At 35.5% G+C, this 14429-nt stretch overlaps 1 protein-coding gene across 4 annotated transcripts in view; it reads left to right on the plus strand.

The window, feature by feature from the left end:
* The window catches only part of LOC104587001 (protein NLP9-like), a 61289-nt gene extending 48490 nt beyond the window's left edge, over positions 1 to 12799 (plus strand). For all 4 annotated transcript variants that reach the window (XM_088894615.1, XM_088894614.1, XM_088894616.1 and 1 more), the window contains 2 exons: positions 6178 to 6301; positions 11293 to 12799. In XM_088894615.1, coding sequence (XP_088750741.1) covers positions 6178 to 6301; positions 11293 to 12350 — 1182 coding nt within the window. In that variant the 3' untranslated portion in view covers positions 12351 to 12799. The remainder of the gene's footprint in view (positions 1 to 6177; positions 6302 to 11292) is intronic.
* The last annotated feature ends 1630 nt before the right edge of the window (positions 12800 to 14429 follow it).

The following is a 14429-nucleotide window of genomic DNA, read 5'->3' on the forward strand; positions in this document are numbered from 1 at the left end:
TTTTCCCTACATTATGGGGGATTAAAGAACGTATCTTCAAACAATCTTCCCACGCTGTCCAGAGGGACCCATCTACAACGAAATAGTGAGAGGACATACTCTGAAATGCTAGAAGTATCAGGGCAGGAGATTAGTAAATGTTGAATAGTTTCACCACTTGTTTAATATTTATACAAGATACTTTCGTGAAATACTAATAACTAAGGTGCTGTTTGGTAACACTGAACTCTGAATTCTGAATAGCAAAAAAGTTCTAAGCAAAGTAGAAAGTAAAAGTTTGTATTTTTGCTTCTTCTGATTACCAAATGTTGAGCATGTTATTCTGAGAACTTAAATCCTGAGTTCTGAAATTTGGTTACTTTACAATTTTGTCCCCAATGATGGATTTAGAAAATTTAAAAATAGATTAAATAATTGAAAATAGATCATAAATTAATTAAATAATTGAATAAAATAAAAAAGTCATTAAATAGATAAAAATAATAAATAATTAATTAGTTTAAATAAACATCTTTTATATAAAAAAATTATTTTATATGCATAAACTATTAATTTTTTACATAAAATTAATAACCTAATAAATAATTAATAAAAATTAAATAATTAATGATTAATTAATTATAAAATATTATTCAATACAAAGGTACAAAATAAAAAATATTTAATTATATTTAATAAAATATTCATTAAATATAACTAATTAATTAATCTATAATTGACTAATTAGTGATTAATTAGTAATTATTATTAATTTGACATCGACAAACTATTAACAAAATGTTAATTAACAAGTAATAAAAGATAAAGTATATAAAAAACATAAAATTATTGACAAATTCAATAAATATTAAACAACTAATTATTTGAATAAAATGTTAATTATAAAATGTAAATAAATTATTATGTATTAAATAGAAAAATTAATAAGCTAATAAATATTAATAATAAATATTAATTGATAAATATGAAAAGTGAACTAAATAAAATATTAAATATAAAAAAAATAATAAAATTTTAATTGTTAATTACTTAATACGAATAAAATAGTATTAACATAATAAATAACTAATAAATTATGATAATGAAATATTCTAATTAATAATTAGTAGGAAATAATTCATCAAAAAAATAATTAGTAGGAAATAGTAATTAATTAATTATTTAATTGAGTACTAATTTGTTAATATTAATTAGCAATAAAATATGAGTTATTAATTAATTGGTAATAAAGCATTAGTAAAATAAAATATTAGTTAAAAGTAAATTATTTATTTAATTACGTAATTAATTAATGTAATATTAAATAAATATAAATTTTAATAATTCATGGTAATATTAATTAGTTAATTAATTCAAATATTAACTTCTGAATAAATTAATAAATATAAACATATTAAATAGAAATTAGGGTTATTGGTTAGCAGCAAAACAGTCGCACAACTTCAGATATTAGTTGTAAGAGTTGCATTAAGAGATACCAAATGACTCCTAAGTCTCCTTTGTAAGGTTTCACAAGTGTTAATTTTTAGATGCACCACCTCCCTATGAAAAGTTCTAACCTTTGGTAGTATATGACCTTTCTAAATAGTGTTGACTGGAAACAGAATAGGAGGGTGTCAGTCGTGTGACATAGTAAGGAACCATGGATCTGAATAAAAGAAAGCATAGGTTAACAGATAATCAGAGTTAGGGATCCAAACTCTTTGATCAAGGTTATGGGGGCAGGGAAAAATACCATCAATATACTGGAGAAGATCCAAAGTAAGAACAGAATAAGGTGGCATTTGATAACACTTTTCAGACCTCTGAGGTCTGAAAGGGTTGCTTTTCAGATATTATGGATGTTTGGAATCCGGTCTAAATATGGGTCTGAAACTCCATTTCAGATCTGAAATCGAAAGAGGTTGGCCAGCCTCTTAATGCGGTCAGATGCATTTCAGACCGCGTTAAAAGACAAAAATAGGTCTCAACTTCGAACGTCCTCCCTTGCAGGTGCGATTCCGGGAAGAGCAAACTGGTGTTGCTGGGATCGGCCGATAGAAGCAAACTGGCTGGAGCTATCGCCGTAGTTCCCCACAACCATCAGTTCGGTGATAAGAGGAAGAAGATGAACAACAAATCTGCGCATTTTGAAGAAGAAGGGGAGAGAGGGAAAATAAAGAGTTTAGAAGGAGAATAACCGGAGAGAGGACGGGGGGAATACTGCCACCCCTGTTCGGCCTTCGCAATGAGAACGATGATCAATAGTGCCCAAAACCGATCCGCCTCAGCTTCGAACATCCTCCCTTGCCGGTGCGATTTTGGGAAGAGCAAACTGGTGTTGCTGGGATCGGCCGATAGAAGTAAATTGGCTGGAACTACCGCCGCAGTTCCCTGCCACTCTCTATTCGGTGATAAAGAGGAAGAAGACGAACAACAGATCTGGGCGTTTGGAGGAAGAAGAAGAAGAAGAAGAAGAAGAAGAAGGGGAGAGAGAGAGCTTAGAGGGAAAATAACCAGATAGAGGGGGGGAATAGGAATACCGCAACCTTTGTTCGGCCTTCGCAACAAGAACAATGATGAGCAGTGCCCAAAAGGCCAAAACCGATTAATTATTTTTTATTATTCATTCGTTATCTTTATTAACTTTAATTGTGCTATTTTATAATTATTAATTATTAATTAGTAATTATTTTAAGTTTTATTTGTGTAAATTACTAATTATTAATTATCTTTATTACTTATTAATTATTTTTTTAATTTTAATTGTGTTATTTTTTAATTGTTAATTATTTTAAATTTTATTAAGTATTAATTACCTTAATATTTTTTATTAGTCATCAATTATTTTTAATAATTTTAAATGTATTATTTATTATTTTTATTTGTATTATTTTGAATTTCATAAATTATTTAATATGAAATAGTACAAATTGAACTCAAAATTATCAGATAGTCTGTTTTGGGGGTAAAATAGTAAAATCATCGAATTTCAGATGCTGAATGGTTGATTCAACACAAACAACCTTATCTATTCAGAACATCTAAAAAGTAGAAAAGCATCATTGCTCTTTTCAGGTTTCAGACACTTTTAATATCTTTTTAACTTTTCAGATTTCAGATTTCAGATTTATCAAACGCCACCTAAGTGAAGAACAATTACTTAACCCTTCTTTAAAACAAAAATGCCAAGATAATCTTGATCAGAAAATGGACACGGATTGGAAAATGAGTTTTTCTTAGAAGTAGAGAGGGATTAAAGTGTTGGAAAATTTTCTTTTAATAGGGTGTGTCCCCACCACATGTCTTCTCAAATTCTTAATTTTTTTTCCCAGCAGAAGCCTCAAATCTTGTGTTGCCAAAAAACTCAGAATTGAGAGCAGTGATGGATTTCCAAGGTGATGCAAATATAGCTCTAGAAGCCAATTCAACCACCTAGTCATTTCTAGTTTCACCATGAATACTTCTAATCATGACATGCCACAGTTTGTCTATATCCTATTGAAAACACTACCACCATTTGCTGGAAATAGGGAGTTTCTAGAAGTCAATATATCCACTCTTAACCTTCTAAGAAGACAACTTTCAGCTCTAGCAATAAGATAGTAAAGTTCACTACTAATGTGAGGATAGCACATTATACATTGGATGTTTTCTTGCCTTTAATGACAGATGACATCATATGGAAGTGGGAGAAGTGGCTATTACATCTTCCAAAAAGGATGTGGCTCAAAAATCTTGGGTACAACCAAGAGTGGGGTTTCTTAAAACTTAATTTTGATGGAAGTATCTTGGGAAACCCAGGGCCATTAGGTATGGGAGGAGTGTTTAGAGATGCAGAGGGTCATTTGCTGGCTTTGTTCTCTGAATCCATTGGCTTAAGAGTGGAGCTGATGGCTGTTATTCATGGAGTGCATTGAGCGAAGGAAATGCAGATAAGCAAACTAATTATTGAAGGTGACTCAGAAGTAGTAATTGGTTGGCTGTTGAACAGGGAGCAAATTTTATGTTGGTAAACAAATGAAGTCAAATAGTTTAGGTGGCTAACAAGGTCAATGCAAATCAAAATCTAATGGGTAAAACAGTTGGCCATCAGAATGACTGATGCTTTAGCCAAAAAAGAGGTAGAAAGGAACAAATTGTTTTGGGCCCAGTTGTAATATGAACATATATGGGGTTGGAGTATAATGTAAACCTTCAATGGCATATAAAAATAAAATAAACTTCAATGTTAGTTTATTTACTGTTTATTAATAAAATTCAATGTTAGTTTCAAAAAATAAAATAAACTTCAATATCAATTATAAAAAAAAGCCTACTGCTAAACTGAAAAGGAAGGACAATAATGGATCCCCTTGCCTAAGGTCCCTCATAGTAGAGAAAAGTCTTTAGCGGAGCCATTGACTAGGAGAGAATAATGGCAGTCTAGGCAAAACTCTTTGCTTCGATTGTGGCAATTGGCATTTGGAGAGAAGAAATTAAACTGAAGGGATGAAGATTTTTGTCTGAAAATGGATCGAAGATCAGCAATTAAGAGAGGATTGTTATTAACTTGTCCTTTGTCTCTGAGAAACTTATGGAGGGAGATTTTTTTTTTCTCTCTGGTATACTCATAAAAAAGAAAAATTTCTGGTACAGAGTATGGCTTACTTATCAATTTGGAGAAGATAAATGTTGCGGCATTTGGTTGTGTTTGCTTTATTTCTCTAATTGGATAGAAATTTCAGGTCTTTTCTCTTTTATCACCATAAATGAACTGATATATTTGTTTATCATTGTTGCAAGGACCATTCGTTTGCTATGCTTTTTTCTTCAGTGCAGGACATAGCTGAAGTTTTTGCCAAACTGTAACTTATCCTAATTATTAACAAAAGGACATGTATGCTATATAAATAGCACTTTTATAAAGAGAAACATGCGTCTTATTGGAAACAACCACCATTACTTTTCATACTGCCACTATTCTGGTACATTACAAAAAGTGCTTTTTTTTAATCAGAAATTAATCGATTTAATTCAAACTTAGTACAAACATGTTGGAAGATACCAACAGTTGATGTTTTACAACAGAAATTACACTTTGGTCCAAAACAATTGCTGTCTGTTAACCCCCTGTTTAGCTAATGGATCTGCCATCCCATTTGCAGTCCTTCTAATCCAGTTGAATGTGATATCATTCTATCTCCCTATAAGCATGCCTGTAAGGTCCAAGGAGTTGGGTTGCTACATCTTGTCCAAGATATAACCAGCTTTAAATCCACTGCCACTTCCATCTATTGAAACCCAAATTGCTTTGCTAATCTTAATCCTTGCAGCAATGCCAAAAGTTCATCTCTCAGTGAGTCTCCAATTCCAAATGGTCCCAACTCCCGAGTACATAGCCACCACCTTACCTAAAGAATCTTTGAACACATCCCCTATGCCTGATGGACCTGGATTATCTTTAGAACTCCCATCAAAATTTAGCGTAGAGTCCTTGTTTTACAACAGAAATTACACTTTGGCTCAAAACAATTGATGTCTGTTAACCCCCTGTTTAGCTAATGAATCTGCCATTCCATTCACAGTCCTTCTAACCCAGTTTAATGTGATGTGATTCTATCACCCTAAAAGTTCAGCTCTCAATGAGTCCCCAATTCCAACTGGTCTTGAGTACATAGTCACCACCTTACCTAAAGAACCTTTCAACATCCCCCTCTAATGCCTGCTGGACCTGGATTACCCATAGAACTCCCATCAAAATTCAGCTTTATTCTATTATTTGCTGGTGATTTCCATTCCATGATCACCCTGTCTTTTACTTTAGATGAACATGTCACTTCAGCCCATGTTCTTATTATATCATCTACCGAAAATATTTGAAAGACTTCCAGTGTTTTTACCCAATTTGCAGCTTTAATCTTTATACTCTCCAGTATCCCTTCCTTGGACCTGTTTTTCTCATTTGAATGTTCTCTTGTTCCTTTCTTCCCATACAGTTCATACCACTGCTGCCCTAACTGCCCTTCACAAGATTCTCCTTCTCTTCTTAGGCTTCCTTAGGAAGCTTGGACTTAAGAGACTGGTGCATTACAAAGAGTTCATGTACAATTATCAGAAAAGTTCTTATCTGTCTTGCCATTGAGTTGATAATGTCCAACCATTGGTTTGAGATATCTGTATAGCTTTTTTTCTAAAAGTATTAACATTTTATTATAGGCATCAAATGACCCAAGGAAACAAGTGGAGAAAAAGCGAAATACAGCAGAAAAGAATATTAGCTTAAGTGTTCTTCAGCAATACTTTTCTGGGAGCCTCAAGGATGCTGCCAAAAGCATTGGTGGTAAGAGTTCACCTTAATTGCATTGAACATTCTCATCTTTTCCAAAGCATTAAATTGATAGATGCAACCTAGGAGTTCTAACCTGCATCTATGGACTAACCAACAGATAATTTGCATCTTCTCTTTTGAAGGTAAAAGAGATGTTACTCAAAAAGCTCATAGTGTTGGTTAAAGCCTTCTCCCCCCTTTAGGGTGATTCCTGTTTATTATCTTTATTAACAAATATTAAGGGTCTGCCTTAGGGACATAAAGGGGTTGGAAAAGTGGCACTGTGTAGATTATCTTTATTGTCAGTCTGATTCTGTCCCTTTCCAACATATGCTGTATGCTTTTGTAGGGACTTAGTACAAGGAAGCACTGTGTAATACACAACCTCTAACCTGCATCCCATTGAATCAATAGTTTAAAACCTCTTGAATCTTTGCTATGGATTCCAATGAACTGATGGTTCATGCAACCTTACCGGTTGGTCAGATTTCATGCTGGAAGCAGATCAGGTCTGGAGGACCTAGTAGGCTGTGTATACCACTCTTGAATGAACATAATATAATGGTTTCATGTTCTGGTAAAGTAGGAGGCTTCCCTACATTAAGGGCCAGGGGCGGAGCTAGGAAATTTTTATGGGGGGGGGCCAAAACCTAAGGTAGATTGGGATGAGGGGGAGGAAGAATAAATATGGATGGTCACAGGGGGGAGCAACCCATTGGGGTGGGGAGTGGGGAGGGGAAATTTTATATAGAATAGTAGGGATTTTTGGGCCATAGGGGGGGCCATGGCTCCCCTGGGTCCCCCCCTGGCTCCGCCCCTGCATAAGGCCCTATGGTCAGGTGCAATATTCTGGTTTACATCAGCACTATATCCCACCTTGTATTGGTGGTTTCCACAACAAACATTATCTCTTGAAACTTATAATTTTTGTTATAGAACTTTCCCAAAAAGAAGGTATTTTTATTGACACCTGGCAAGTGCCTTGGGGTTTAAATTTACCCCATGAATAGAAGCTAGCATGATAAATATGTGGGGCCTTTTTGGTCTCTCAACTAGATGACCACATAGAAGATTCCTGGGTTTTAGAGAAGTCCACTAAATGACTGAACTGGTATACCCACATAATCATTTTAATTTTTCTTTTTTTTTTCTTGCAAATTTATACACTGATAATTATCCACTATAAAATGCAAATCAAAGTGGTTGGGTTTCATATTCTAAAGACAGAGATTGGAAAAAGTTCTAAATAATAACATTTAATATGCTATTTATTTTGAGGGTATGATTGTTAAATAAATTTACAAGGATAATTAATTATAACTACTAATAAATACGATGGTATTTAATATACTATTTACTGGTATCCAGGTGTTGCTTTACAACAGCCTAGATCTCTAAAAGGATATATATTTGATGTTTAATTTAAGCTTGTTGTTATGATGTTAGGTTGGAAAAAGAATAAACTGAAATATGTAAACTTGTGAATTTCAGTATTTCTAATTCTTTTGACATCAAACATTCATTTTCATACAGCAAGGGCAATTCAATAATAAACTTCCATACAAGATAGCATGGCACATTACGTAGCGATTCGTCAATGTTTTATATGAAACAGTAAAGCAAAAACATTCATTTTCATACGGCAAGGGCAATTCAATAATAAACTTCCATACAAGATAGCATGGCACATTACATAGCGATTCGTCAATGTTTTATATGAAACAGTAAAGTAATTGAGCAGTGTTTAAGAAGGTGCACATAGTCACTGTAAACCTAGGGTTTTACATGGTAGTACTTGAAGTAGAAAGACGAACAATTGTAGGAGGTGTATTTGAATGAATACCCCCACCTCCAGAAGGTAAGTTTTATTAATGGGGCAATAATATGTATGATTACAAGAGTGCCCTTTGAGGCTATTTACATGTATAAGATAAGCTATAACAGGACTATATTAATACAGTAGAACAACAAAGAAGGAAACAAAATAATATACTAGAAAACAATACAAGACTGTCCACAGGTACATGGAGAGATGCACCTTGCCTGAACCCAGGCACAGTCTCTTTAAAGACACATGCCTAGCGCACCTTAAGCCTAAGCTCAGGTCTACACCCTTTTTAAATGTCTCTTTGTTATGTTTGTGATTTAATGTTTCTAACAATTTATCAACTTCTAAATTACCTTTCATTGCTGTTTGTGTACTAGTAATAGTCTGTTAACTATTAAAATAAACAAAAACAAAGACATTTTAATATCTGAAGCCTTAGTTCTTACAAATAGGAATTCAATAGCATAATTTCCACTAAAGAAGCAAAAATAATGCAACTAGTATCTGATCCATAATCCTAAAATAGAATGAACTGCGACTAAAATGACAAAACCAATATAGACAAAAAAAATTTAGGTTGGGGGCTTGCTCTAAACCCCCACATAGACTTGTTTGGGCTTGCTTCAATGGACCTTTATGGAGGTGGAGGGCAGATCTCCTGGCATTAGGAGTGAAAGATGTTTAACATCACATTAGCTACTTGAAGTAAATAAGTAATGCAACTAGGAGACAAACTAATACATTGAAAGTTTCACATGCTTGAATTGTTGTGTACTTGAAGCACTTTGGTATGATCCATATGATCGACATATGTTTGCTCTCATTTCCACATTTTTATTTTGAATACATTTTGTGTATTCTTTTTGGTAATAAACAAAAAAGAAAATTTTATTGATAAAAGAAACAGGAGTACATTGAGAGGGTGATGAGAAAATTCCAAAATCACCAAAAAGCATATACAAAGCAAAACAGAAAAGCTGAAAAGCACTGTTACACAAGAAAACAAGGAGAAACTAGATTAATTCAAGAAGGCTCCAAAAACCAGTGCCAAGGTCCTCCTTAGAAACTCCTTCGAATTCTGGAAGGATGAGAACCCAATCCATAATCCTTTTTCCACAAATTAGAGTTAATTTATCTCTTGAGCTGGCTTTGTTCTAAAAAATTCTTCTATTTCTTTCCTTCCACTCTTCCCAGAAAATAGCGAAAGGGATCCAGCTCCATACAATTTTTGCCTTGGCATTTCCTCTCATAGCAGGCCAACAAGCAAAGATGTCTCCTGAAGTGCAGTGCTTGGCTCCACCCATCTAGTCTTGAATAGGCCAAAGAAGTAGCCCCAAACAAATCTCGAATAGGGGCAGCCTACAAACAGGTGAAGAAGAGTCTCCTCTGCCTTCTCACAAAATAGCATCTTCCATCTAAGTGAACTCCTCTACTCTGGATATGGTCCAAAGTCAGAACGCTATCCAGTGCCACCAGCCAAGCAAAAGCTTCTACCCTTGGAGGAATGGGGTTTCCCCAAACCCCTTTTAACTCAGAGCTTTCTGATTCCTTCCTTAGTAGAGTCTTGTAAAAGGATTTGACAGAGAATACTCCATTTCTAGAATCTTTCCCCGACCACGAATCTTTCCTATCCACCTAAACTTCAGCTGGCTGTAGTTTTGATAGCAAAACTACACATTCCTGAATCTCCCTATCAAATAAAGCTCTTCTAAATTTTGGACACCAGGTTGCTCTACCTTGATCAATTTCAAAATTTTCTGAGATCAAACCATTCTTCTTACCCAATCTATAAAACCAAGGGCAGATATCACATAACTTTCCAATCCCTAACCAATCATCTTCCCAAAACTTGATTGTTTTTTTTTTTTTTTTGATGAATTTCCCAAAACTTGATTGTTGAGCAATCTTCAACCTTGAAGATGCAAAATTCAGGAAGGCTGATTGAAAACACGTGATGCCCTTCCAAACACACACTCCATAGGAAGATTACTTCTTTGGAATTCCACAGCAATAACTCCATACTTGCATGAAACAACTCTTTTGCCACAATGCCTCCCTCTCAACCACAAACCTCCAATGCGATTTTCCCAACAAAGGTTAACAGTTTCATCCTAATTCCCAAGCCTCCAGCTTTTTTATTTCCACACACGTTATCCCATTTTACCCAGTGATAGTTCTTTTCAATAAAGCTTTTTTAAAACATTTTATTTAAAAATTGAGGTTTCTTTTTTAATTATTACTGTTTTTTTTTTTAAATTTCCGAGTTCATTTCAAGTATTTACGCCTTGCTTCTGAAAGGTTTGCGCCTCACCTTGCACCCTGTGCACTATAAGAACCTTGCACTTGTTTTGCACATTGCACTTTTAAAACACTGCAATTGAGTACATGTGGAAAGCGGAAGTATGAATGTATCAATTACCAATTGCAAGGAGAGTTCAAAACAAGGGTGCTAAAGTGGGAAATCCTACCATGATGAACAAAGAAGGCAGGGTGCTAAAGTGGGAGATCCTGCCATGATGAATAAAGCTAGCTGCTTGCCTTAGAGGGGCAGGGTGTTCCTTAATCTCTGTATGTGTTGTACTCTGAGTTGCCAAGCCTTGGCAACAATGTCATTTGACCATACCTGATATGGTTCCATGTAATTTATTTTTCTGTTTCTCTACACGATTTATATTCTTATATTATCATTTAGATGTTACGTTTACTATTTGGGCAAAACAGTTGTGAAGTCCTGTTGTACATTTTTATGATGTGAGGCAGTAGAGAAGGTGAAGCCCGGTATGGTTCCATCTTCCATGTAATTTTCCAAGTCAGTTGCAATTAGAAGTGGGTCAAGGTTCTGACATGGACCTGGCTGCTGCACATGTGGCTACTCCAGGTTACATCCTATAAGATGAACAATTTGATCTTCCTTGTCAGTGTTCTTGTGTTAGAGAACCTTCTGTTACTTAAAGTTTCAAATGTAGTAGGTGCATGACAGAGTACTGTGTGCCCATTATATATTGTTTTGTTCAAAGTCTATATAGGATATAGGGGGCTGTATTTGGCCTCAAGCCAAGTATATATTTGGTTTATTTTATCTCTCTTTGTTAACAATGATGTCGTGTAGAAATTGTCTGAATACAATCAACTGATTTTGTTTGCATTATCTTTTCTATTTTTCCCCTTTTGGTAGTTTGCCCTACTACCTTGAAAAGGATTTGCAGGCAACATGGAATCTCTAGATGGCCATCTAGGAAGATAAACAAAGTGAACCGTTCATTAAGGAAAATACAGACTGTGATTGACTCAGTGCAAGGGGTACAAGGTGGATTGAAGTTTGATCCTATTACTGGGGAATTTGTGGCAGCAGCTCCAATCGTCCAAGATTTGGAGGCAAGAACCAACATGTTCTCTGCAAACAAAAATCTGGCTGCCAGAAACCCAGATCCAGCTTCCCAAGGTGTAGCATCGGCAATCCCCATACTTCACACGGAGGGTGAGGGTACCACAGTGAAGTTGGAAGAAGATGATTGTTCTGGAACTACACAAGGGGTCCCTGTAGGGAACATGCTTCTGCCTAATACATTTGAAGGAGAAAGAGAGAAATCTAACAACCCTTCAGTTGGTTTTAGTCATGATTCTAAATTTGCTACATTAGACTCTGGATTATTGCAGCCAGTGAGATGTAACAGATGGGACCCACACAAGGGCGGTTTGAGTTTAGAGAGTTCTGATTGCCATATCACATCACGAAGCTCTAGCTCTATGGCAGTAAATGATGATATGGATACTGGGATTGATGGTGATGCCCAGCCAAGTTCTTCAGGGATGACTGATTCATCGAATGGTTCAGGCTCAATGATGAATGGTAGTGCATCAAGCTCCCCAAGGTTCCTTGAACAAAAAAGTTCAAGAGTCAAAGCATGCAACAAAGACAGTGGATTAATAATAACAATTAAAGCCACTTACAAAGATGACACAGTGAGATTCAAGTTTGGACCTGGCATGGGTTGTTTCCAATTGATGGACGAAATTGCCAAGAGGTTCAAATTGCAGCCTGGGACATTCCAACTCAAGTACCTTGATGACGAGGCTGAGTGGGTTTTATTGATGAGTGACTCTGATTTGCAGGAATGCCTTGAGATTTTGGAGTCTATTGGGTCTCGTAGTGTTAAACTCATGGTTCGTGATCTGCCTTTGGCGACAGGCAGTTCTGATAGTAGCAATTGCTTATTCATAGGAAGCTTATGATGGCATGGAAATGGGTTAAAATTAGCTACATGAAAAATGTGGCTTGTAATTGAAGGGAATTTTTGGTCGGTCCTCTTTAGATGCCAGGAGAGAGACTTGGAGGTAGTGGGAATGATGGTGGTGATGGCCCTGATGGGCTCCATTCATGTTAATACTTGGTAAATACAAATATACATATTATAAGTGGCTATAAGAGTTTGCTTTCCAAGAATTTCGAGTAGCTTTGCAGTGTAGAAGTTCCAATGTACAGTTGCTGAAAGCATGGAGCAGTTGAAGTTCTTAGATCCACAGGTTGTAAATGTTCTGATGTAATCCAATTTGGTTTTTCACGAATGTAGTACCCCTCCATGCATTCTTGGTGCTCCTGTTTGTATATATAGTTAAAGAATACACCTATTAAATTGTATGTACATCAATTTTGAATGAGCCAATACGTTTTTTTTTTTCATTGGGAATTTCAGGTTATGGTATAGAAAATATTGATTCTTCCTTTCTCAGTCACAACAAGGATCATGGGTGCATACAAATTGCATCTGATTCACAAAATAATCCCCCCGCCCCCACTTGAACTTCTACCCATTCCTTAACAAGGACAAGTCTTGGAATGACTTCTTGTCATGTGTTGAATGATTCACCCATTCAGTTATGGCTCCTTTTGTCTTTGCACTTGATTCACAGCAGAAAGCAAGAGCAAAGAAAGAACATGACAGTGGATCAGTGGATGGATGTTGATAGGGGGGAATCGGCCATCAATCAGGTCCCGACATGTGGCATCGACTGAAACAAGCTTGGCACCTCAGCCCTCGGCCAGCCATCACACAAACGGATGTGAGAAGGAATGGTAAAAGCTATCAAGTTACTGGGTACTTTACTGTCAAAAACTTTGTTTCCCTTGTACAGTGAAATCAATTCTCATCCGCCACCCAAACAATGAATGCCTTACGGGTTCCAATGTATGTATAGAAATTCAAATTCATATGCATTAGAATTTCCATGTGGATTCTAATTCACACAATCCAAAGAGACCCTTTGAAGAAAATAATTAACGTCGAAGGACTCAAACTTCAACGCAATTTCTTTATTCTGAAACTTTAGCAATTAAAGTAAGAATAGGAAAAGAGATATAATTAATATTAAACATAAAAGAATAGGAAAGAGAAACAAATTGGAAAAGATAGGACTTTTAGTGTTTAAATCCTTGGGTCAAATGGTCTGACTGTCTGGTTCGAATGAACGGTCTGTTCTAACTTAAAAAATAAAAAAAAAACAGCAAAAAATCATTGTCCGGATTGATGATTTGACTGCCTGAGTCAGTGGGTTGCTGACCAAATCACCAGTTTTTGACTAAAAAGCGATTTTAGGGTAAAATGAAACCGGTTATCTAACCGGTTCCTGAATTTTCCGATCTGACCATCCAATCCAATCCGGTTTTCAAAACCAAGCTCTGTAGTTTGTTTCAAATCTAGTTCTAATTAACAAAGGTTCATATGTTTCATATATCTTAACATTAATCTTTTGTTAGCTAATAAGGGTCATAGCTCAATTAAGTGGATTGTTAACTAATAAGCCAGAAACCCTGCTGTGTGAAAGCCTCCAAAATGGGCACAACATTTCATTTTTTTTTGAGATCCTAATACATTAAATTTAATTTTCCCATTTGTCCAACATGCATGAAGATCCCCAAATAGTTCACCTGATATAGACTCCATATAGAATTTACCCATTTCTATCATGTGGAGGGATGACATATGGCCAATCCTGTCCATTAGATTCCATAAAAAAGATAATGAAAACAGAACTATCCATTAGATAGGGAAAACACTCAGATTTTCCATATGTTCTATACAGAATCCATATCAGTCAAATTCCCACCCTGAATGTCTATTTCCTACTCGGATTGCACATATGAAAATGACTTATTCTAGGTCTAAAGCAATGCCTTTGATGCTGGAATTTTCTACATGAAAGGAGGAACCTTTCCAGGCCCCTAACTGTATATATATCTTGCCACATGGAAGATGGCTTGCTTAGATTCTTCACTAATTAAACGACCTGACAAGAAGATGACTTCCCTCAAAA

This window comes from Nelumbo nucifera, chromosome 1 (assembly GCF_055504915.1).
Source record: "Nelumbo nucifera cultivar China Antique chromosome 1, China Antique-T2T, whole genome shotgun sequence".
Taxonomy (NCBI): domain Eukaryota; kingdom Viridiplantae; phylum Streptophyta; class Magnoliopsida; order Proteales; family Nelumbonaceae; genus Nelumbo; species Nelumbo nucifera.